The sequence below is a fragment of the Erpetoichthys calabaricus genome, chromosome 2 (assembly GCF_900747795.2).
Source record: "Erpetoichthys calabaricus chromosome 2, fErpCal1.3, whole genome shotgun sequence".
Taxonomy (NCBI): domain Eukaryota; kingdom Metazoa; phylum Chordata; class Cladistia; order Polypteriformes; family Polypteridae; genus Erpetoichthys; species Erpetoichthys calabaricus.
In genome coordinates, this window is record NC_041395.2 from 65602374 (window position 1) to 65628512 (window position 26139).

General features: G+C 37.8%; 1 protein-coding gene across 1 annotated transcript in view; it reads right to left on the bottom strand.

Annotated features, from left to right (window-relative positions):
• Window positions 1-26139, bottom strand: part of LOC114645277 (doublecortin domain-containing protein 1-like) — a 559771-nt gene that overhangs the window by 15005 nt on the left and 518627 nt on the right. Inside the window, exons 28-33 of the mRNA XM_051922996.1 lie at window positions 24417-24531; window positions 18148-18318; window positions 17849-18040; window positions 13812-14015; window positions 10390-10630; window positions 7045-7200 (exon numbers count right to left, since the gene is read on the bottom strand). Coding sequence (XP_051778956.1) covers window positions 7045-7200; window positions 10390-10630; window positions 13812-14015; window positions 17849-18040; window positions 18148-18318; window positions 24417-24531 — 1079 coding nt within the window. The remainder of the gene's footprint in view (window positions 1-7044; window positions 7201-10389; window positions 10631-13811; window positions 14016-17848; window positions 18041-18147; window positions 18319-24416; window positions 24532-26139) is intronic.

Here is a 26139-nt window from a genome sequence, read left to right on the forward strand (position 1 = left end):
TAGAGCATGAGAGGAAATCACAAAAACAGATAATTACATAAAACTGTACATGATAGAAAACTTTAAAGGTGATTATTATGATCAGCAGGCCAAAATCCATAAGGTACACTCAAAAGTGTTCAGGAAGTGAAACCTTCATTGTCCAGTGTAATTAGGAAAAACCTACCAAGACACATAAATTATTAAATTACAGACAAGTTTTTACAGTTTAACAATACATCTGAAACAGTTTACATTAATTTGATTTCACCAATGGTGCTAAAATATGAGCTTATTTACAATTTTACTAATAATTCTCTTCTGTAGGTAAGTAGGTCACTGCATTTTAGAGGCAGACAAACAGAAAAGCAGTGACATTTTAAGTGATATCCCAACCACTAAGTGCAAATGTAGGACTAATATATGGCAAAAAATATTTAAGACATTACTGTCATCAAAAAATACATTTCAAAAAGTGACCGTTACTGAAGACTAAGTGCTGATGTTATCATTAGAGTGACTGGGCTGTCATTACAGGCAGGATGTTCACTTGTCCTATTCACTGCCAAGCCTTTGTTCTGATGGGAATTTGTCCTAGTTTCTAAGCAAGATGAAGAACAATGAAACTGACTGACAGCTTACTATATAAATACTGCAATTCCCAGATGAGGTTAAAGTCTTCAGGTCTGTGAAGCATGCAAAGCTACCAGTTTATAGAGTGTACCCAAGTGTTTGAATTTGTCATAACTGAACTCCATTCAGTGCTGGCAAATGTTAAGGTCACTGAATCATGTGCAATGTCAAATGTTTATGCAGAAAATGATAACTGTAATTAGTGCCTTGTCAAAATATCCAAGTAAGGTCAGTACAAGAAGGACTGGTAGGTGACCTAGGAGTGAAAAGATGGTGTCATGAATAACCTCATTGAATTTTGCATATGTTGGTATTTTATGATTTTACACAATCTGTAAAAAGCATGTTTTAAAAAGTAAAAAAAAAAGCTCAGTGAAGAGTAAAGACATACATCTGGATGCTAATCTGGGAAGAACGCAGAAATAAAAGGAATTTCTTCAATTGTGTTTTATCAGTGTTTTTACAGGAACTAAAATGATGCATTATTGCAACTACGTAAAGAATACCAAAGTGCTTCCTTCATGTTAGGAGGTAAATGATCTCCTAAAGTACACAATTGATTCTGGCAACAAGTAATGTATAATAATAATAATAATAATAATAATAATAATAATAATAATAATAATAATAATAATAATAATAATAATAATAATAATGAATTACATGGGTGGCGCAGTGGGTAGCGCTGCTGCCTCGCAGTTGGGAGACCTGGAGACTTGGGTTCACTTCCCGGGTCCTCCCTGCGTGGAGTTTGCATGTTCTCCCCATGTCTGCGTGGGTTTCCTCCCACAGTCCAAAGACATGCAGGTTAGGTGGATTGGTGATTCTAAATTGGCCCTAGTGTGTGCTTGGTGTGTGGGTGTGTTTGTGTGTGTCCTGCAGTGGGTTGGCACCCTGCCCAGGATTAGTTCCTGCCTTGTGCTCTGTGTTGGCTGGGATTGGCTCCAACAGACCCCCGTGACCCTGTGTTCGGATTCAGAGGGTTGGATAATAGATGGATGAATTACATTATATAGCGTTTTTCTTGCTAGTCAAATCACTTTACAAAGACAGAGGGGGACCACTTCAACCACCACCAATGTGTAGCAACCATATGGCTGATGCAATGGCAGCCATTATTGCGCCAGTATGCTTACCATACATTAGCTATTAGGTGGTAAAGAGGTGAAGGAGATAGCCAATTAGAGACTGGGGATGATTGGGGGCCTGGAAAGGACAAGGCCGTGATGGGCAGTTTATGCAGGACATCAAGGTAAACCCTATACTTTTTGGAAGATGCCCGGGGATCTTTGATCACAGAGAGTCAGGACCTCGGTTTTACATCTCATCCGAAGGATGGCACCATATTTACAGCACAGTGTCCCTGTTACTGCACTGGCGTATTGGGATCCCCACACAGACCACAGGGTAAGTGCCTCCTGCTGGCCTCACCAGCACCTCTTCTAGCAGTAATCCAAGCTTTTCTGCCATTCTTAGCTTCAGTTGGATGACCTGTACTGAAACACAGTTGGTATGGCTGCTGGCGAGGAGCTTATTATAGCAGGAATTAATTAATTACACAGAAGAGCACAAAGACAGGCTGCCTTTATCTGTATTACTTTGTATATGAACCTATCGTTTAGAACACTCCTTTTTAATGTTATTTTCATACAAGAGGTGGTATTTTCAACTTGAATCTAAAAAATTGCTTATTTTGTAACTGGTCAAAGATTAGCTCTTAATCACTATATGCGGATGATATGATGCGTTATATATCAGTCCCAAGATCATCTTTACCATTAGACCTAAATTTGTAAGGAGAATTTCATAAAATATTTGGATTCAAAATGAAATAGAATTAATGTGTGCTTTTTCGAGTGAATTTTCAACATTATGCAGATACAGCATTTAAACATCAAATCAAGGCCAAGGCTTTTCTACTTAACCAAGTTTTTAATTGCAGTTAGGTATTTTTATTGATTTATTTTGTATAATTTAAATCTTGTTATGTTTTAATGTAATTTGATTTTATGTTGACTTTTGTCTTTAGAGCTTTTTTTGTATTCCATGTGCTTTTATGATGTAAAGTGCCTTAAGCACTTGCAGTGTAAACAGGCACTGAAGTAAAATTCTTGAACCTTGAAAACATATGGCTTCAGGTCAAATGACTCAACAAAGAAATCAACCATTGATGTTTGGCTCAAGGTACACCCAAGTACACTTATGACAGAGCTTCTAATGAAACATAATTTTCATTATGTAAAACCCATAACTAGTGCAGAAATTCAATAATAATTCACCACTCATTTTTAGATCAGGAAAACCGTTCCTTTCAATCACTCCACTTCAGGTATCTCTGTCATTACCTCAAGTGAGGACTGAAGTCTTCCAGCAAAATGGCAGAGTCAGTAGATGGTACCCATTCTAGCACTGAATGCAGTGAATACTCTGAATGGTTGTTTGGTGCATACAAGCTAACAGCAGACTTATTTTCCAGTCTGCAACATGAAGCCACAATGAGGTGATGCTCATGTTGATTGGAAGAAACTCTAACTGTATAGAATCCGGCAGGGGACGTGTGAGCCTCCCCACATCTGCCTAGTGCTTCAATTGTGGGACAGTTCAAGAGTAGGAGGGAGGCCACCCTTGATAAAAAGCCAGATTTAATATATAAACATTATAACCAATAAAAAGTGTGAGAGCTTTAAAAGACACAAATATTGAAAGAGTGATATGTCCAATCAATGTACCCAGAGAGATCAATATTAGTAATATTGCACAGAGGAGAATATGCTTGACTCCAGTAACTCACAAAAGGGCAGTCTGAAACTCCCTTGTCTCAAATATCTAAGATGATTTTTCATTATTTAGTTTTTATATAAAAAAAGGTGGCATCTTCAGCTGATGAAACAGAATAATTCTGCTTTTTCTTTATTTCTTTATTTTTTTATTCAGCCTCCTATAACTAGGTATACAGTAATGTTAACTATGTGTATAGAATTTAGAATTGTTTTCACTACTAATTCCACTTAATAAGTTGATTGCATGATTTGTATGTAGCAATTTTAAAATCTAGTGCCACTCATTAGAGCGTAGTGTACAAAACAGACACTACAGAATTGAAGCATGGTGACAGGAGTTACATCAAAAGTGATCAGAACAGAGGCTGTGTCACAGTAAACATGTTAAAGGGATGGCTCAGGAATAAAGTCAAAAAGCTGTTTATTTTTATATAGTTCTCCTCAAACTCACAGCGGTTTACCCTTCAACCCTATATTGGATAAACTAGGGTAAGCAACCGGATGGAATATTAATTACACTTTAATACAGCTTTTCAGTGGACCATGTTTTGCAAACAGAAAATAAAGAATTAATTCTTAGATCTTATTGGAATGCTATATTTGCACATATTGTAGCTGGCTGGCACTCTAGGTATGAGTCTTTACCCAATAGGTAGCTGTGTGTGTAGTTGGTAGCTGAATAGCATTGCAAAGATGGTGCTCATTTCCTCTGTCGTGTCATAATTTCCAAATAGTATTTGGGGAATAATCGTGAGGTTTGTGCTATCAGAAAAATTTTGAATACTTAAAACTGTCTGACATAAGGAGTAATGCAACCCCAAATCATAAAAAATTGGGAAGGTATGGAAAGTGCAAATAAAAAAAAAATATTTTGACTTTTATTTAATTGCAGACAGTATGAACACAAGATATTTCATGTTTTGTAGGTCTGGTCAACTTCTTTTCATTTTTTAATATATATCCACTCCTGCATTTCAGATCTGCAGCAAATTCCAAGAAAAGTTGGGACAGGGGCAAATTAGGGCCAGTAATGAGGTAAAATAATTAAATAATGATGTGATTTCAAACAGGTGCTGTCAACAGATGATTGTAATCATGATTTGGTACAAAAGGCAGAGTCTTTGAAGAGCAAAAGATCTCCAGTATGTCAACAACTGCATGAGAAAATTATTGAAATGTTTAAAAACAACATTCCTCAAAGAAAGATTTTAAGGGATTTGTATATTTCTCCCTCTACAATGCATAATATCATTGAACAATTAAAGAATCTGGATGAATTTCAGTATGTAAAGGGCTAGGAAGTAAGAACTGAACAGCCATGATCTCTGATCCCACAGATGGCACTGCATCAAGAACCATCACTCATTGATAGCGGACATAACCACATGGACAAGGAATTACTTTGGCAAACCTTTGTCAAGCATTACAATATAGAGTTACATTCACAAATACTACTTAAAACTTTACTGAGCAAAAAAGAAGCCTTATGTGAACCATGTCCAGAAGCGGTATCAACTTCTCTGGGCTTGGATGCATTTGGGACCATCGCATAGAGGAAACATGTATTGTGGTCAGGTGAGTCAGTATTCCATATCTTTTTTGGAAGAAATAGACACTGTGTGTTCCAGACCAAAGATGAAAAGGTCCATCCAAACTGTTATCAACAACAAGTCCAAAAGCCAGGGTCTGTCGTGGTATAGGGTTATAATTTGTACATTAATGCAGAAATGAACATAGAGATTTTAGACCAACATACTGTATATTACCTTCAAGATGACATCTTTTCAGAGACATCCGTGCATTTTTCAGCAAAACAATGCAAAACCACATTCTGCACACATTACAAGGGCATGGATGTCAAAGAAAAGGGTACGGGTAGTGCTCTGGCCTGCCTGCTTTCCTGACCTGTCCCCAATAGAGAATGTGTGGAAAATTTTCAAATGAAAAATGCAATGACGACCCTGTACAATCGCACATTTTAAGACGTGTTTAGGAAGAATAGGACACCTGAAATAACAACTGAAACACTTCATCGCTTGGTATTCTCAGTGACAAAATGTCTTTTAAGTTTTGTGAGAAGAAATGGCGACATTACAAAGTGGTGAACGCTGTACCGTCTTTTTTGGAATGTGTTGTAGGCCTGCAATGCAGGAATTGATGTATATTAACAAAGGAAATGAAGTTAACCAAACACATCATGAAATATATTGGGCTCATACTGTCTGCAATGAAATGAAAGTCAAAGAAAATTTAAGAATCACTGTGTTTTTTTATTTGCATTTTTCCATACCGCCCCAATTTTTCTGATTTGGGGTTGTAGTTATATTTCAGTGTTTCTTTTTTAAATTATTTAACACTGCATTTGAGAACAGCAAAGTAGTTATATAGAATGGCATTAACATAGCATTGTTTTGTAAACTAAACTGTCTCCTTAAAAGTAAAGTGCCATGCATTTAAAAAAAAATCAAGCCTGTGTTGTCTAAGCGCAACCTTGAAACAGTGATACATGCTTTTATAACGTCTCGTCTAGATTACTGCAATGCGCTTCTTTTTGGAATTAGCCAGGCCTCCATGGCTCACCTACAGCTGGTGCAAAACACTGCTGCTCGATTTTTAACTGGCACAAGAAAGCATGAGCATGTTACCCCGATTTTGGCTTCCCTCCACAGGCTTCCAATTCGTTTTCAAATCCATTTTAAGATCCTTGTATTTGTTTTTAAATCTTTTAATGGGTGTGCCCCTCTTTATTTGTCGGAACTGCTACACCCTTACGTACCGTCTCGCTCTCTCAGGTCAGCAGACCAGATGCTTTTACGCGTTCCCAAGGCACGATGCAAACTCCAAGGTGATCGAGCTTTTTCAGTTGCAGCCCCAAAACTCTGGAACGATTTGCCGTTGCACGTTAGGCAGGCTCCTTCACTAGCTGCCTTTAAATCCTTTTTAAAACACATTTTTACTCTCTGGCTTTTAACCCTGTATAATATGTTGGCTATTTGTACACTTTTTATACTTTCTATTAAGAATCTCTTCAGTTCTTATGTGTTTATGTGTTGTTTTCTTTGTACAGCACTTTGGTCAGCCCTGAGGTTGTTTTTAAAGTGCTTTATAAATAAATTAAATAAATGCATTTTGAAAATTAAATATGGAAGCCTTGAACCATAATGTCTAAAAAGGACTTTCATCTTGTTACATAATTTCTGTAAGAACATGTAATCAATGTAATGTGCATTTTTACATTTTTGAGTTGTGCAGACATACCCTGATAAACATATGGATCATACCTCAACTCCTGTTGATTTGTGTGCATTCTGTAAAGCTAATAGCATTCAGATGTAAGAGCAGAATGCAGGTGTCACCTTGGGTTTCTAATAATCATTAACAATGATATGCTTCCTTTACAGTTAAGAAGAGACTGAAAAAAACAACTTAAACACATCAAATTGTGTATGATTTCACACTTAGATGATTTAGATATTAGGCAAGTTAGTTCAATTTAAAATTAACACATACAGTTGTGTCACTTTGAAAAACTAATGTTCCTGAATAAATGCATGTCTGGTGGGTTCCAGTGAAGAATTAAAATAAATTTACTTCAAGTAAACATTGCCCATCCAAAGTTACTGAAACTATAATTATATTGCATTATGTTTACCTTGCAAAGGAAGAAAAGGCTCTCCACATGAGACCCACACATCAACTGGATTCCTTAAAATAAGGGTGAGCAGCATTTCATCCAGGCTATCCAGGGTTTCTGATGTTATATGAACGTGCTTGGATTTGAATGCAGGTTTTAGGCTTTTGCTTTTTTCTGGGGAGTAAAGAAGAATAAATGTAATTAGGTTATCCCTCATACTGTATAAGTAAAATCTTAATAATTAGACCCTACAAAATCTCTATATATTTAAAATCCAACGTCTGTATGTCTGTCCACTTTTCACAAGAGAACTACTTAATGGATTTAGATTGTTTTTTTCTATAATTTGCTTGAACATTCTGGCTGATTTTGCGACCTCTCTCATTGCACTAAGTATCAAAGTTCGCTTGCAGTGCCGATTTATTTGCATAAATCTGAGAGAGATGCAGCAGATCGAGAGGAGGGGGGCCGGGCCCTCCTCACTCATGTGCCAGCCTTGGGGCGCGTACGTTACATCCGCTTAGCTAGTGAACGAGAGAACTACTAAATGGATTTAGATCTGACGTCAGGAGTAGGGAGCAGGGCAGGGTCCTCCTCACTGTTATGTTTCATTTCTATGCGGGCGAAGCCACGGGGGAAGGCTAGTAAAAAGTTTAAAAATTAAAATTAAACATTCAAAAAATATATATCTGTATAAAACATTCTCATATTATGTTCAAGACAAAAAAGGGAAGAAAAGAACCTTCCATGTGACCTGAACTGTAATTTTAAATAAGACTATACTGCATGTTTAAGATATTCCTCTTTTAAATCCCTTTTCTGCAATGACTGGTTGGTCAAGGCTCCCATTTGTGGTGGCTACACAGTATTTCATAAGATAATCCATTCCCAGTAATATAGAGATGAAGCACTTCATTGAAATTCATTGCATTGTTTTTACTATATTAAAAAAGATACATAAAATCTTGGCTTGCCTTTTTAAATTATTTAAATTTCTTTGTTTAGCATCCCAGAAATGTACAATTTGCATCTTTCATTTTCTTGTACACAATCATTTTGAAAAAATGTTATGAAAATAGTGAATGGTTGTTAATGTTAATTATTCATGTGAAAAACAATGTATTACTAGAAAAATAAAAAAATGCATTTACAAAGAGAAGATACAAGTGAAAATATATTGGGAAAAAGCCAGCATTTCACAGAAAGCTAGTTTAATTTGTACCTCAGTAGAATGCAAAAATCCAGCAGTGACGTGTTTTTTTTGCAAGTACAAGAATTTGTATCTACCTTGTGAACTGACCCAGTCAGAGAGTATGGGTGTGTACCTAATTGTACTCATTTTGTTTTTTAATAAACTTGGTGCACTTAAGTTTGGTGGGGATAAGCAGCTCTGGGGTATTGATGGGGAAACTGACAAGCCTGCATTCACGTGCTGATGTGCGTGATTTAGCCGATTTCCTCATTAGCATTCTGGGGTGCATAATTATGGCACTTGCACCCCTATCCTTTTAAAAGGTGACTGAGCAGGATAGTGAGGAGGATCAGAAAAGAAACCTAAAGACACAGCCTGGAAGGAGCAGAGAATGACTGAGTGACCTCCGAGGGATCCCATAGATGCTGAGGAGGATGTGAAGGAGACGAAAGTCTCACTTCAAGCAGATGCTGTATGCGGCAGTTGGAACGAGAGCTGGAGAAATTGATCACAGCTGCCGACATCTCCACTAGCTGAGAAGACCTGATGGGTTGAGAAGGGGAAACAAGGGAGAATAATGCTCTGGACTGAGAAGAAAGGAAATCTGACATCTGCATCTAGAGTACACCAGCTGCAGCCAACCCTGGTCATCATAGTCCTGTGCCCAGTGTTGTTGGAAAAGGCTTTGTCTTCACATAAAGCCAAAGTGTTTTTACCAGCAAGAATTGTTTTTTAATGATATAATCGTTTGCAGCAAAAACCTGGAGCCACTGACCCCATATAAACAGTAGGACAAGTTATGTTATCACCTGTTGTCTTGATATGTTTCATCTATACTTTAACAGTTTACATGTTGAAGGTTCAAAATAGAATTTAGAAAATTAATATAAATTTGTCCATACAGGAAAATATAATTAGGAAACATACTGTATTGTGGGAATAGATTATCACACACGTTATGTATATCTAACCCTTCTGGAAGGTATAGTACAGCAGTATTCTTATTTATGCTCCTTAGGCATTGTTTGCTGGCACTACCTCATTTCTCTATTTTTTCTTAATATCTGTGATTTTTCCATCCTCACCCCAAAATCTATCCGTTCTCAAATGTTTCTTGTATTTAATGGTTTTAGTAACTCTGTTACTACTGATTAAAAAAAAAGTCTTTGTTCCTTGGAATGATGCCATATGTCTGCTGTCCAGGTGGATATCCAATGGGCCTGGTTGTCCTATATCACTGGCTAACATCCTTTGATGAATCAATATTCCTATCAGCTTGGAGAATCAATAAAGCATAACTGGCATTGACTGATAGGAAAGAGCAGTGAGCCAAATAACTTTTTAATTTCTATCAAAGTCCATACAGTCCAGAGTTCAATTAGTGAAATGTTTGACTACAAAATGGAAGGAAGAATTACTTACTTAAGTTTACTTAATTTATTCTCTTTAAGTGGCTTAATCATGGGTGGATTATAAACCACGACTTGAAGGTTCAGTTCTCAATACTGACTCATTGACCTGCTTAACTCAATGTTTCTCAAAATATGTAAAAGACTGTCAGCTAGACAGAAGAATGTAAACAGCCAAGCTCTTCTTCCAGTGTGAAATGTTAGTATGATGTTCTGTGTTTCCTGGGTCAGTGGATGTCTTACTGACAGCCAATTGGGTTGTCATGTAAATCAATGCTTCACAGCCGTTTTAGTGTCATGACCCACATTCTCCCATTTAAATGTCTTGATGACCCACTGGGGCAACGATCAGCAGAGCAAGGGGATTCAAGTGCGATCACTGGAGCAGTGACCCGCAGCAACCCACTGCACAACCCACTGTTACGTGACACAACACAACCAACCGACAGCAGCCCATGGCCCACTTTGGTTAAGAAATATAGCCATAAGTTATTACAGTTCCTTAATTTTTTATATTAAATGTTACATCAGTCAATTATTCAAAACACTCTTATACAGTTGTCAGTAGCCTTGTGACCTGTGGATATAAACTGTCCCTGATACAAGTGGTATGAGTGCTAATGATCATAAATGGAGCATGGAGAAAAGTGACTGTGCAAGATGTCTGAGGTCTTTAATATTTCTGGTAGTTCACTAAAACTACCCAGTGGTGAACAGTGAAATATTAATTAAATTACTAAAATAATAATCAAGACTGATTACCAGTCAGCTTGTTTTCAGGTATATCTTGTGCTAGTTTACCGCTTGCAGTATCATCTTCTTGATGGATAGCTAGCTCAGAATCTTGGTTTTCCTCTTGCTCTTCTGTGTTGCTTGCTAGAAAGCATTCATTCACAGCCCATGCCATTAATTCTGATACCCTAAAGACTGGAGTCCCATCAGCTGTGTACAATCTACAGGCTGCACTTGATAGCTCAAGTCTAGTGGTGCACATGGAAAGCAGCTAAATAAAAAGGTAAAAGAAACATTCAGTTTTCCAAGTACAGAAATATATTATCATTGAGATCAGCAAACAAATCACACCCTTAATTTGTGTTTCAGTTATAAATCATTGAAATGGAAGCTTCAAGAAGCCCACTAGGGATATACAGTATAAGAGAAGGACTATAGAGGATGTTAGTACAAAGAACTTTGAACAAGGAAATGGTAAGGTCCCCAGACACTGGCTCACAAATGATATTACTGCGATAATGAATTGCATTTATGTATATTAAAAAGATAGTATAAAATAAAGTGCAATATTTGCAATGATAGCAGCACAACAGCACAGTGATTAGTACTGTTGCCTCACAGTCTCAGAATCCTGGCACTGTCTGCATGGGCTTTTCCTCTGGATACTCCTGTTTTTCTTCCTACATCCCAAAACACTATGTGTTAGTTAATATGTATTTCTAAATTGTCCCCCAGGTGTATCAGGACAATAATTTAGATTAAGTACAGAATTACTCTTGTAGACTGTTATTCTGTCTTCATTTTTGCTTGGATATATTATTACAGTAATCCCTTGCTACTTTGTGGTTCACTTTTCGCGGATTCATGACTTCGCTGATTTTATATGTAAGCATATCTAAATATATAACGCGGATTTTTCGCTGCTTCGCGGGTTTCTGCGGACAATGGGTCTTTTTACTTCTGGCACTTGCTTCCTCAGTTGGTTTGCCCAGTTGATTTCATAGAAGAGATGCTATTGGCGGATGGCTGAGAAGCTACCCAATCAGAGCACGCAGTTAAGTTCCTGTGTGCTGCTGATTGGCTCAGCGACGGAGTGCTGCATTAACCAGGAAGTCTCATCTCACTCATTCAGCATTAACGTGCTACTGCTTCAGGGGCCGTGTCCAAGCGGCAACAGAAGATGCAAATGATTGCAGAAAAGGTAAAAGTTTTGGATATGTTGAAGGAAGGGAACAGCTACTCCGCTGCAGGACACCATTACAGCATCAATGAGTCCACGATTCTTTTTATTTAAAAAGGAGGAAAAGCATATAAGATCTACGGCCGCAGTGTCCTTTAACCAGGGCGCAAAACGAGTTGCAAGTGGACGTGATAAGGCAGTAGTCTGGATGGAATCTGCTTTAGGAAGCTTTGCAACAAGATCGACGACGTCATGACCGCCTACAAGCGGCTACATGTACTTCGCTATACAGTAAGTGTAAACTTATCTACCGATTTCATATTGCTTAGCAGTTGTCCCTGTTATTAATAGAGTAAAGGGTGGGTTGTAAACAATACAGGGAGGGTTTAAAAACGTCAAAATACACGTTAAATAATTAAATAAATATGGTGTCCCTACTTCGCGGAAATTCAGTTATCGCGGTCGGCCTTGGAACCTATCTCCCGCGATAAGTGAGGGATTACTGTATTCTACACTTCATTTGGTAACCTGGTTTGTACTTTTTGCACTCCAAAACTAGGGCAATCCTGTCTCAGTTCATTAATGGCTCATCTTTTCCTCTCTTATATCCAGAGCACAGTTCTTCTATGAGGATCTACACCAGGGTTCCCTAACTCTGGTCCTGGAGGGCTCCAGTGGCTACAAGTTGTCATTCTAACCCTTTTCTTAATTAGTGCACTGTTTTTGCTACTAATTAACTTCTTTTGAGTTCATTTCAATTGACTTGTTTTTTAAAATGTGTTCCCCAGAATTTCTTCATTGTTCCTTCTGAATTGCTTTATTTGTTTCCTTAAATGGCACCCAAACAGAAATGAAACGTAAAGTGAAAGATCAACTAAGTCAGGGCCTCAAACTCCAACCAATTTTACTCTTACTTAATTAGGCTCTGATTCTTGTTTTTAATTAAACCCGTTCTCTAATTCCATGGCTTGTTGCTGCTCTCATTGTGCAATAGCAGACATTACTGAAATTGTTGATTTTCTCTTTTTCAAGAGTACTGTTAAAATGCTTTGGTGACCTGAGCAGATCAGCATTCCTGAGACCTTCACCTTTCTTTATTTTCAGATATTGCATGATGGATACAGTTTCCTGGTCATGTTTTGATTAATTTTGTATCCCATTATTGTTTGGCTGCTAATTAAGAAAAAAGAAACAATTAAAGGGTCTGAGCCTTCAAGAGCAAGTCAAATAAAATTAATTTAAAAGGAGTTAATTAGCAGCAAAACAGGTCACTAATTAAGAAAACGGGTACAGTGAAAACTTGCAGCTACTGGGGCCCTCCAGGACCGGAGTTGGAGACTCCTGATCTCCACAAACATTGATGACATCTACAATAGCTAGAAAACTCAAGTCCCCTTTCATCACTGGTTCTATAATCCTCTCTCTGAAACTTTTTTTCAGTTGAGTGATAATTCTGTTTGTCAGTAATGAACCCAAGGTCAACATATATCAGCAAGCCAGGCCTCATAAGATTAGCTGGGGTGTTTTTTTTTTGATGGCCTCCTAATTTTACTATCTTTAATAAAATATAAATAAATACAGTACTTCATAAAAGAAACACCGAAAGGCCTAAAAACCCTCAATCACACCCTCATTCATTTTTACAAAACCAGCAGAAAAAGAGAAAGCTCTTCTTGCCCAGACAAGCAGTGAGACCCCATTATCACCCAAATCCCAATTTTAATCAGGTACAGCCACTCACTTTGACAATGAAATATCACACAAAGGTTGACACAGCGTAGTGTGTTTTTTTTCCAAGATCATCAACAATCACCTCTCCTATCGCTGAGAAGGTTTACACTGAAATCAATGTTTGGTGATTTTCTCCAGGATCTCAAATAGCCACATGTCGTTTGGGAGTGAAATGTTGAAGAATACTCAAACCCACTCACCATTTATGGAATTGGCACCTAATTACACAGCTGCTAAATGCTATAGTCAACTCTCAGGGGTCTCATAAACAAGTCTTATAATTGTAGAAGGAAGCTATTTCTGAGAACACAATCTTTAGGTGTATTGTTTACATGAAAGCTATATGCCTCTTTTTACACTTAAGAATGCAATCCAAGAACCCTTAGCAATTTGGAACAATTTCTTTTATTGTTACAGAGATTATTAATTTTTAATTTGCAACCTGCTTGATTCAAACATGAATGAGATGAGATGAGATGACTTTAAATCTTTTTCTGAAATTTAATTTGTTCTGGCTATTTTTGTGCCTTTTCACACTCACCATTGGCATCGTAGTTGCAATGATCAATTGGCCGTCCTTATAGCCTGCTCCATTTCTGTAGGCCATAATTTTCACAGATTGTTGAGTTCTTGCTGCAGAAATTTCTTGAGAGATAGTTTGCATGGATGTCTCCTTTCTCAATGAATTCAATATTTCCTCATAATATCGCAGAGTGTTTTCAGCTTCAGAAGCAAAAAGATCAGTCTGGAGTGCACAAAAAAGAATTTTTTGAAAGATGTAACACATGTTTATAAAATGTCCATTAATTTCCCACTTTTTCCAGTTCAAAGTTGCAGGGAGCTGGCAGTACTGGGTGCATGACATGTTCGTAGATTATGACTGAGTACATGGTAGGCATTAATTCATTTTCTAAAACTTCTTATTTTAATTTCTGGGTCATAACAATCTTGATCCTACTGCAAGAGGATCAAGTTCAAATTAGGAACCAGCCATGGACAAATACACTAGCCCAACACTGATGCATGTACTAATGCTACGGTATTTTAGAGTTCCCGATTAACCTAACATGAAAACCAAAGAGCCGGAGAAAATCAGACCGACAAACATAGACAGCATGCAAACACCATACAAGCTGTGACTAGACTGGAACTGAAACCCATCACCCACTAGGTGTGAGGGAACAGCAGCAGCTCAAATTGGATACATTTTATGTGATGTTCGTCTTTTTATATGATGTTACATTTTATGTGGTGTTCCTTTTACTGACCATTTTTCTCTAATGATGGATTTGAATATTACTGTCGATGTTGCTGCTGCAAGCTGCGCTCCCTGCTATTTTTGCTTTTCAAATTCTTCTATTAATTACGATTTTAAAACCATGTTTTCCAGTTTTGATCGACAAGGTAAGTGGGATAGTATTGATGATTCTGTTTTAGCTTTAAATTCATCATGTAGAACTGTTTTAGACTCTATTGCTCCCCTCAAAATACGCTGTAAAAAGGGAAAACCTGCTCCATGGCTTAAGGACACCGCACAGCAGCTGTATGTGCAGTGTCTGCAGGATTGCTGAATGGTGGTGGAAGAAGGACAGGCTGACTATATCTAAGCAGATTTTTAGGATTTTTCTGTTCAATTTTCAGGAAGCAGTTATGAAATGTACATCTGATAACTTCTCAGATTTGGTATTCTCTCATTCTAAGAAACTCAGGGTCTTATTTAATGCAATTAATGTGGCTATTTACCCCCATTCAGAGATGGGATTAAACAGTACTTTTCATTCATGTGAACAGTTTATTTCAATCTTGTCAGTAAAAAAGATACCATCCGCTCTGATATTGTTCCAACGGGTTATGCCCTTCCTGTTGTTAATCATAGTATTGTTTTGGAATCCTTTGATGCTATTTCGCTTTCACAGCTAAACTGTACTATTGACACACTTAGACCTACTTTTTGTCCCCTTGATGTTGTTCCACCACACCTCTTACTGGAAGCTTTTGATATCTTGGATCCAGCATTGTTGGCTATTATAAATGGATCTATTAGTGTGGCGGTCTCATTTTTTAAACATGTGGTGGTGTGACCCTGTCTTAAAAAGGCAGAATTCGATCCTGTTGTGTTAGCTAATTTTTGCCCGATTTCCCAATTGACATTTTTGGCTAAAATATTATAAAAAATTATTTATAATCAATTAGTTGATCATCTTAACTACAATAATTTATTTGAGATCTACCAATCTGGCTTTAGGCATTATCATAGTGTTGAGACAGCCCTCCTGACATCTCCCTTATTACTGAATCCGGTGAGACACCAGTCCTTGTCCTCTCAGACCCTTCTGTAGCCTTTGACACTATTGACCATGAGGTCTTGCTGTTGCGGTTTGAGCTTTTGGTGGGGCTTAAAGGGGCTGCTGTTAATTGGTTTAGGTCATATCTTACTGATAGGCACTTTTTAGTAACTTTCAATTCCTCTTTTTCATCTACTGCTTATAAATGTGGTGTTCCTTAGGGATTCATTCTGGGTCCTATTTTATTTTCTATCTTCACCCTATAGAGCTATTTTTAGGAAGTTTAATTTTTTTTTCGTTGTTATTCTGATTACACATAGGTCTATATTTCTGTGTGTAACTCTTGAATGTTTCATAGGACTATGATCCTGCATGGCTCACAATTTTCTCAATCTTAATCAAAATAAAATGGAAGCGCTGATATCTGGTCCTCCTGCCAAAGCTCAAATTGGTTTTGAACTCCTTGGCTCTTTTTTGCTTTTTCCAACTTCGTCTTTTAACCAAGGTTAAGCCTTTTTATCTCCTTGGCATCTCAAGAAAATCACTCATACTTTTATTTTTTCTTGGCTTGATTACTGCAACTTGTTGCATTCTGGGATCAGCAAATCCCTGATATGCAGGTTGCAGTTTGTCCAGAATGCTGCTGCTTGTTTTTTGGTTGGGGCAAGAAAGCTTGATTCTTGATCTCCAATTTTAGCCTCTTTACACTAGCTGCCTGTTAGTTTCTAAAATGATTTTTAAATTTTGCTGCTGGTTTTTAAATCAATACATGGGTATGGGTATGCTCCCACCTATTTATTTGAATAGTGTTATACACCAGCAATCCATAGAGCTTAGATCTACCGGTCAATTGTCTCTTGTTGTCCCTTGTACTAAATGCAAAACTAAGGGGGATAACGCTTTTGCAGCTGCTGCACCTCATCTACAGAATTTACCAATTACATTACATTACCAATTACATTAATGATCCACCCTCAACTGAACTGTTTAAAACTAGATTGAAGATGCATTTCTATTCTGTAGCTTTCAGTGACCTTCAGTGATACTGACGCTTCTGTCCTCATAGTCATTTGTTTGTTTCAATTTACTGCTGGTTTGTATTGTGTTTTACTGTATTTTATGCTATTTATTTTATTTATGCTTATAGTATATTTTATTGTAAAGCACTTTGGCTACTGATGTTGTTTTAAATGTTTTCTATAAATAACTTCACATTGACATTACTATTTAATTATTATAAGTTGCATAAGAGATGGTGGGGTGATGTCAAGGTTTCTGCTGGTAATTCTCAGCTTCAGGACTTGGGTTTAACTTCCAGCCCAAACATGATCTGTGTAGAGTGCACATGTTTTTCCCTATGTTTGTGTTGAGTTGTTCTTCAGGTACTTTGGTTTTGGCTCACATCTGAAACAGTGGTTATTTGGCCTGAAAGGGCAGAGTATGTCTGCAACAGAATGGCATCCCAAGCTGAGCTGGTTCTTGCCTTACACAAAATTTTGCTTTGAGTAGTTTCCTGTGACCTGCAGTACTAATTCAGAAAATGAACAGGTGGGTGGCTAATTGTATTAGTGGAACAGATGCAAAGAGGCTAATATTGCTACATTGTAGTACTTGGACCCCTATTTGATTCAAAGCTAGGTAGGTAGTTTTAATAGAATATCAGTGGTGCTTACCTGTTTGTCTTGTTCTCCTCCTCGATACCAAAACAGGTAGGCAGAAGAATTTAAATTGTCTCAGTGTGTGCACGTATGGCCATTTTTGAGTGTGAACTATTATTTATGTCTCTGTGATGTATGCCTGTTTATGCCCAGACCTCAGCTCCCTGTAAACCTGCATTGAACACTGGGAGGCCAATTGTATTGATATTTATAACATAACACTTTCAAACATACTTACTCTGCTCAGGGTTGTCTGGGTCTGGAATGTATTTCTGCAATATTAGGCTAAAAGCACAACCTAGCCCTGGACAGGAGGCCCATCATAGGACCCACTTACACAATGCCGATTTGAACCACTAGTTATTCTAACATACGCATCTTGGAAAGAGAAATATACACACTGTAGAATATTATGTTACATTAATAATAGGTATTTGTCTACAACTTTAAAATAAAAAACAAATGCCCCTAAAGGTAATAATACACATTCAGTTGATCCAAACAACAGCAGCTCTTCACATCATAAGTTACTTTCATTTCATTACCCATTTTTATAACATTCTTTAATAAAATGACAATAATCTGAAGAGAATGATACATGTGAACATATGATGCAAAGTAAGTGCGACTCCCACCTTCACAACACTCAGACATTTAAAGGGTCCTGAAGGATTAAGGCGACTTTTCTTGCAACCAGTGGCACAGGAGAATGAGTTACCAGGAGGCAGTTTTGTCAAAATGATCTTCCCTCTTAAAGCTCTTGCACATGCTAAGCACACAGTTATCTTTGTGTTTGTGTTCGATTGGTTTGTGTAAAAGAAAAAGCCCTTGAAATAAAAGGAGAGGTATGTTTTTGGTACTGTAGTTATATAAAACAAAGGCAAACAATTCAGAAGTGATATTTCAGTACAATATAAGTTATTAAAAAAAAAACCTGCTGGTCTAACTCTTCCTTGCCCGAGACAGTGAAAGTACATAAAGATGCCTGGTTGGCAGCTGTGATTTCTTGATCCATCTGTGTGGAATAAAACGCACTCAGAACTTTTATATCTGATATCCAGCCCCATTTTTGATTTGCAACACCATAGCTGTAAGCTTTGTATTTCTGAAAAGGAAATTAAAAAAAATCATAATATATACACATTCATTATATGCATTTATATATAAAGATCAACTTTCAAGAAGGTTAAATGTTATTTTTAAGTGTACAGAGTACAATGAAATTCTTACTTGTATGTCTCCTGAGAATTGTCACAGTTATGCAATGTAAACAAAAAACAGCATAATTAGAATGTAACATACTGTATAAATACTAACATACAATCAGAGCCAGTCAATCCTTTTGGCGACATAGACAGACACCTAAGGCGCCGTCACCCGAGAGGTGGTATTTATGAAAGTTACACCTGAAACAACCCATGCTGTGCTATGGTCACTGAGGGGCACTGTTTTGGTATGTTACTAAAGAGCCATGCACTCCGGACCCTTAAGTGTCCCCCCCCCAATCCACATTATGAGCAACTACCAGGATCATTTTGGTAACTCATAGAGCACGTGTTTTGGATGTAAAGGGGATCCCCCAACAACCCCCGACTTCGAAGTCTAATTATACTAAATTAGATTTATGGATACTGAGAAGTGAAGTTTGTGAAAGTCAAGTGGAGTGTATTTCAGACCTTTCTCCTCCTGCTCCCATTGTCAACACTGCAGACACAGAGGGGCACCATTTTTGTAACTCAAGGAGCACACACTCCAGTCTAGGTCTCCATATGGACTTTGAGCGGCACTGCTTACTATATATATATTCAGTGTATAATATTCAGTATATTCAGCAATATACTGTATATGTATACAGTATACTGTATACTGTATATATATATATAAATATATATAGATATATATATATATATATATATATACACGCAAGACTGTGAACATATATATATATATGTATATATATGCATATAATATATATTTTTTAATTAATCCACTTTTCACACTTAGAAGGATGCTTTCAATTGCAAACATTAACAAACAGCTCTTGTTTTGAGATAGCATGCTGAAAGCCTTATCTATACAGCATATAGCAAAATGACATCTCTATTTGAAATAATGCAGTGCATCTTAAAATTCATTGGAAGACCATACCACATTCTTATAGAACATTTTAATTTCAGCAGTAAACCAGAATTACTAGAGTGACCAGACCTCCCATATTTCTAGGAACAGTTCTGTACAGTGTATCAGTCCCAGATGAGGTGGTCCAACCTATTTTTAAAACATCTTTGCTTATCCTATGCTATAGAAGTGACTCATTTCCATTGCACTAACCTGTGCAGACATTGCACTGTGCATCTGGTTGTGTACAGAATCCTGCTAGGAATCATTGGTTCATACACTTAAACACCATTCACAACAGTTCTATTATAAACAGACAATATCTGACCAATCAGATGTTCTGTGCCTGTGGAGTTCACAGCTAGAGAACAGCTCCAATCTTCTGTAAACATTCCTGCTTGCCAGATAGTTTGCTTTATGCATCTTAAACATCATGTCATTTTTAGAATATTTGGCTCGTTTGTATTCTATGAGTTGGTCTGCTTTCATTTTTGATATCATTATTGGTTTGATGTGCATAATACATTAACTCCAGTTCACTCTAAATTTTTCATTTGAATGTCTGCTGAGCAGGGGTAAAGGCTATGAGTGCTGGCGAAGTGGCCAACCCACCCAGCTGTGCTGGATTATTTTTGCATTTGCTTATATTATTATTAGTCATTATTGTTATTGTCAAGGGGATATTGAAAGCCATTAACTGAAAATTTTTAATAATGAAGTTAAATTACCCAACTGGCTTTGTGGCCTCAGTCAAGTCCTCTTGCTAATGTTGTTCCTGGACTTCTTGATGGTTTCTACTTTTGCAGTAATTTAGACAACTTTAAAGTAATTCATGAAACTACGCGGAGCAAAGCTCAGCTAGCTTATATATTGGTTAGAACTCTTTGTTTGAACAAGAAAGCCCTAGCATCTCTCATGATTACAAGGTGGTAGATAAAAAAGCAATAAAGGCTTAGATACAATATGCAGAAATTGCATGTGAAAAGGCATTTGACCTGCCACAAGGTCTGTCTCAACTTAAGATGATAAAATCAAATTTTATATCAAAAAAGCAAGGCTGTTTTCCTCACACTAAGCCTAGGTGGTTTATATACTGCACTGCAAGAAAGTAGACATTACTCTGCATTATACCTGGGCAAACAAACCACTGACTCGCTTGACTATAATACAGAGATCATCGCCACAGGAATCCAGTTGCTTGAAATTCATTACAACATACCTGTACTACTTTTAACAGCAAGCCTGACTATTTTCTTATATTTAGCTGTTCTGTCTTTCTTAAATAAACTTGGACAAGTCATTGAAGAGGTTTTCATTGAACCAGCTTTTTATTTGACTGACAATCTTTTATCAATTTTGCTATAAAATGTTAATATTTTAATTTTTATGCTTTTGACATTATAATTTTTCTCATTTGAAATTTTCTAATTGCACTGTTTTCTTTGTTGTGCTTAACTTTAATATCCCTTCACCCCTGTGACCACTAGGGAGTGTTGCAGCACCCCAACTGCATGGACACAAGTCCCAGATGGAAATAAATGATTTATTTCAGAAATACAGTACCTCCAAACAGGCTTCTTAACATGGTTTACACAATCACAATTCTTTCATTTCTTCTCTCTCTTCTCTTTCTTCTCGCCTCTCAAGCCGGCTTTGTCTATTTCTACCTGACTCCACCTTGCCTGGGTGAAGCACATCGGCTTTTTTATAGAAGACCTGAAAGTACTTCTAGTGCCAGGGGGTTGCCTGTCGGAAGCACTTCCGTGTCAGGCAGAAACTCCCTAAAGTAAGGAATACAGATCCCTGCAGCACCCCCTGGCAGTGCCTATGGAACCCAACGTGGCTGCCTCAAGAGATTACAATTCTCAGCATACCAGTATACATATGGGTACCATATCCCAAGGCTGCTTGCCATCTAGCATGTTGGGCAGTAAATAGCTTAAACAGGCAGCCTCCCCCTGTCACTCTGTAACATTGACCTCCCAACCGGATAAGGATGTTCAGTACATCCCTGCCAGGATGCTAGCAACCTACTGGCAAAGGCAGTTAACAGCCTGTCTTTCTTCTTGGCAATTCAGTAAAGCTGCATCTCAGCCGGGTAGGGAATTATGCACCATCCTGGTCAGAACACCAGCCCATGCCAGCAGGGCCATCAACTACCAGTCCCTACTGACTCAGATGTCTAAAATAGTTATCAGAAGTCCATACAGCTTTCCATTCAGCTTATGCCCACCAGTCCCTTGTGGCTGTCTCGGCCTGTCCTGCACTGCCAGTTATTTTCACATGATAGTGGCAGGAATTTGAAGTCACCATGTCTCTGGTGACAACCGTCTTTTCCATTAGGTTTTTCAGTCTTCTCTTCTAGATACCCAGTTTTCATATATAATCCTATTTTTTCCCAATGCAACCTTTCCAACTCTGCTGTAGTGTCCTTTTGAAAATAAAACTCAGGCTGCACAGCTTTTATTTTGTGTAGGTTCTTAAAAGATGATAGAGTGATCACAAAAATAAATAAATCACAGCACAGATGATTAAACATTACAAATTAGGCTGATGATTTATAAATGATAATCAGATCTTTAGATTTAAAATTACCTTTGACTATAATAATAGTAAAAATAACAATAATATTATACTGTATATGCTAGACCACAGATTAGTTCATTGCATATTGTGTTACTGTTTGTGTTATTTCTTTTATTGGTATTATGTTTTTATTGTGGGCAATTTGTGAAGCTGTTTGACACTATGTATTATATTTTACCAATTACAAGTTCCATTTTACAAAATGTGTGACTACTTTTCTGTTATGAATTGTACACTCCTGAACTGCACAATTTGTAAACTGTTTTACCGACATCCTCTTGCTGTAGTCTGAATTTTTTTGTTTCTGTTTGTGACTAGTGATGAGTGAACTCCATGGTGTTCACTTCACAAGGAGTTCAGAGAAATCATGGAAGTGTTCGCAAATATCACCAAACCTGGAGAACTGCATTGAAGTTAATGGGGAAGGATAAACTGAACTAGATTTGACTGGATTATAATGGAGCAATCATCTTTAAAGTGTCCCTGAGGGCTACAGAAACGTTTGCCAACTGAATCGATTATTGTGGCCATAAAGGTGACCTGAGCTGTGTGCCACTGGTACCAACCACTGCAACACCGTGCCTCAGTGAGATCAAAGAAGAAAGAATGCACTCAGAGACATGCAATTATAGACTTCGTCAAAACAAAGCAGGAATGCTGAAACCGTAGGTGGGCATCAGAGTCCTTCAGGGTTTATTTTTTATCTGCACGTGGCTAATTACTCATGCATAGGGAACACACCTCCTTCTCTTACACTGATGCGGAACTCAAAGATTGACCTGCACATTTGGTGACAAGCAGGGATAACTTGTTATTTACACTGTTATTTACACTGCCTGGCCAAAAAAAAAGTCGCCACCTGGATTTAACTAAGCAAATAGGTACGAGCCTCCTATTGGATAATTACTGCATGGGCGATTATCTTTCAGCTGGTAAGACGTTATTTAACCCCAACTGGTGCAATGAGTTGCTTCTCATTTCTTAAACAACCATGTCGAAAGACACATCTCGTGGTCGTGGAAAAGATGTTAGTCTGTTTGAGAAGGGTCAAATCATTGGCATGCATCAAGCAGAGAAAACATCTAAGGAGATTGCAGAAACTACTAAAATTGGGTTAAGAACTGTCCAACGCATTATTAAAAACTGGAAGGATAGTGGGGACCCATCGTCTTCGAGGAAGAAATGTGGCCGGAAAAAAATCCTGAATGATCGTGATCGGCGATCACTTAAACGTTTGGTGAAATCAAATCGAAGAAAAACAACAGTAGAACTCAAGTCTATGTTTAATAGTGAAAGTAAGAGCATTTCCACACGCACAATGCGAAGGGAACTCAAGGGATTGGGACTGAACAGCTGTGTAGCCATAAGAAAACCACTAATCAGTGAGGCAAACGGGAAAAAAAGGCTTCAATTTGCTAGGGAGCATAAAGATTGGACTCTGGAGCAATGGAAGAAGGTCATGTGGTCTGATGATTCTAGATTTACCCTGTTCCAGAGTGATGGGTGCATCAGGGTAAGAAGAGAGGCAGATGAAGTGATGAACCCATCATGCAAGATCTTGGTAAAACATTAATGCAACACTGGATGGAACTAAATCTTGTGACATTGCAGAAGCTTATCGAAACAATGCCACAGCGAATGCGTGCCGTAATCAAAGCTAAAGGCGGTCCAATGAATTATTAGAGTGTGTGACCTTTTTTTTGGTGGCGACTTTTTTTTTTTGGCCAGGCAGTGTATATTGTATATGTTTCATAAAAATAAAATTTTGAGAACCTGCATTATTTAATTATCTGTTCTACCACTAATTAAGTTCCACGGAGTATATAACGCAAATGATCAGTATTATATGCCCGGGGGGCTGTCCCATCCAATGTTGGCTGTTTCAGCTTCAGGGGATGGCACACTGGCCTCACAAAGCATTATGGGGCACTGGGAAAGAAAGTTCTCCTGAACCAGCCAAATTATCAGATTCGTCAAATAAGGGTGAACATGAAGCAGCCAATTTGCTGCGAATACTGCTGCGAAATTCACTGATCAACACTATTAGTGACTGCTTATAAGATAATAGTCTTCTTAGGATTTGTCCTGTTATTGTTTGCTACATGAAGACTTTTTATGGAGGATGGTTGAAATGAATCATTTGGAACAAATGTTTCCTTATTTCTTTAAATTCGGTAATCCTTTTGCAAACTTTAATTTCTTGTTTTGATAAGCTATTTTTCCTGGACTCAAAATGAAGATGCACCTTCCCAGATGTTAGCCAGACCCATCCCATTTTGCAGATTCCAGTCTTGCCCCAGCTGCAATGTTATTGCTTGTGTGAGCAGTGATGATATGGAAGATGGATATGGAAGATTCAGTCTAATTATAATGATTACAGAATTGTGGCTGAGAATTATACAATATGAGTTGGGGAAATCTGGTCAGCCTGGTAATTGACACACCAGCAGTAAAACAATTTAATTAAGGGGAAAATGTTACAAAAAGTCATTGGCTTACCTGAAGAACAAGGGGACAACCAGATACTTGTACCACAGTTGCATTATCTCCAGGTTTTATTTTTGGCATAGCAACAGCTAGAACAAGACCTGGATTGCTCATTAGATGAAATGTCCTGTCAGAAGAGATTTAAAGGAAATCAATCTACAATTCAGAATTACAAGTAAATAACATGCATACAATGAGGGTTTCAAAAAATTGAAGCATAGTAGACTGAGCTCAGGGTGGTCACTATGTGGACAGAGACGACTCTAGGTATAGGCTCTGGGAGGGCGCCAAAATGTTGTCTCATATGCGATTGTGAGGGTGCCCCTCGCTCATCATTTTCATATGCGATAGCGAGTGTTCCAATCTTATAGGGGACCCTCCACTTCTAAAATTAATATGCAGTTGCAATGGTGCTGATCTTCAAAGAGGACCCCAGATGCTTATCTATTTCATATGCGTGAGCACCAATCATCAAGGAGTACACCCCCACCACCATTCTCCTAGCAACAGTCAATTTTAGTTATGGATCCGACCACTTGGATCTTAAAGGAGGACTCTCTTTTTGATGTCTTTTTTTGACTGCTTGCAACAACCTCTACCAAGAGGCACAATTTACCATTGAGCTATTGTAGCTTTGTATGTGGGTGCCTTTTGCACATTCTTTGTCAGTACTATTTTTCCTCTGACATCTTCTAAATGAGGAATTATCCACTGTTTGTCTGTCATTCACTGGTGGGCTGCACTTGGCTGCAAAGGTACTGCTTAAAACATAGCTAAAAAGAAAAAATCTACCTATTTAGCACATACTACTATTTCAACAATACCAATGCCACAGGGGTTTTCTGTTAATAAAATGAAAAAAATAACATGCACAGCAAATTTTGAATGCCTAAATAATGAAAATAACTACATATGTCTGGAGTGACTGACTTGTTGCAATTAGCCCCATTTCAGTGCAAAAAAGCACTCATTTTGCTTTGAGAATAACCTACTGTTTGCCTTTGGAAAAAATGTTAAAGCCATCAAAGCTTCAGAGACACTTAAGGAATACTCCACCTAAAAATATATTTTTTTGCTATGTTACTTACCCCATGTAGTTTGTAGTGGTGATTGAGAAAAATTTTTAATCTCATGTTTTTGTAGAGAAAGCTAATAACAAAATTTCTATATAATGAGACTCACTAGTAACCAATGCTAGACTTCATACTGGGTCACACCTTTAATTGAAGATCCACTTCTACCTCTCATTTATTGGTCAGGAGTCCTGTGTTCAATTCAACAGCGCGACTGAACAACACAATGAATAGGAGGATTGCCAATATGAGTGATGACACTGAAAGCAAGTCCATATTTTGCTGTACAGCTGGATGAGTCCACCGACTTTAGCAATGTGGGTGTATATTGTTTTTTTGTGAGATACAGGTCTTTCTACAAGAACATTAGATATGTTAATGTGCTGAAACCAAGACTGGACTCCTTCAGTACTGTGTCTTTTTGGAGAATCCTTGGGTACCGCTGGTTTGACTTTGTGTTGAATGAACAGTTGCTCATGGAATACTAAATGAGGCACATAACCTGCATTGTGAGTGGAGCATCAGTTATGGTACTACGGCCATGTAGCGCGATTCCGTGAGGGTGATCCAGTTCACAGGATCCTCATTATTGAGGATGCGAACAGCTGGACCAGGCCAAGGGCACACCCATGTAACACCTGGCTGTGGCAGATAGATGGCCA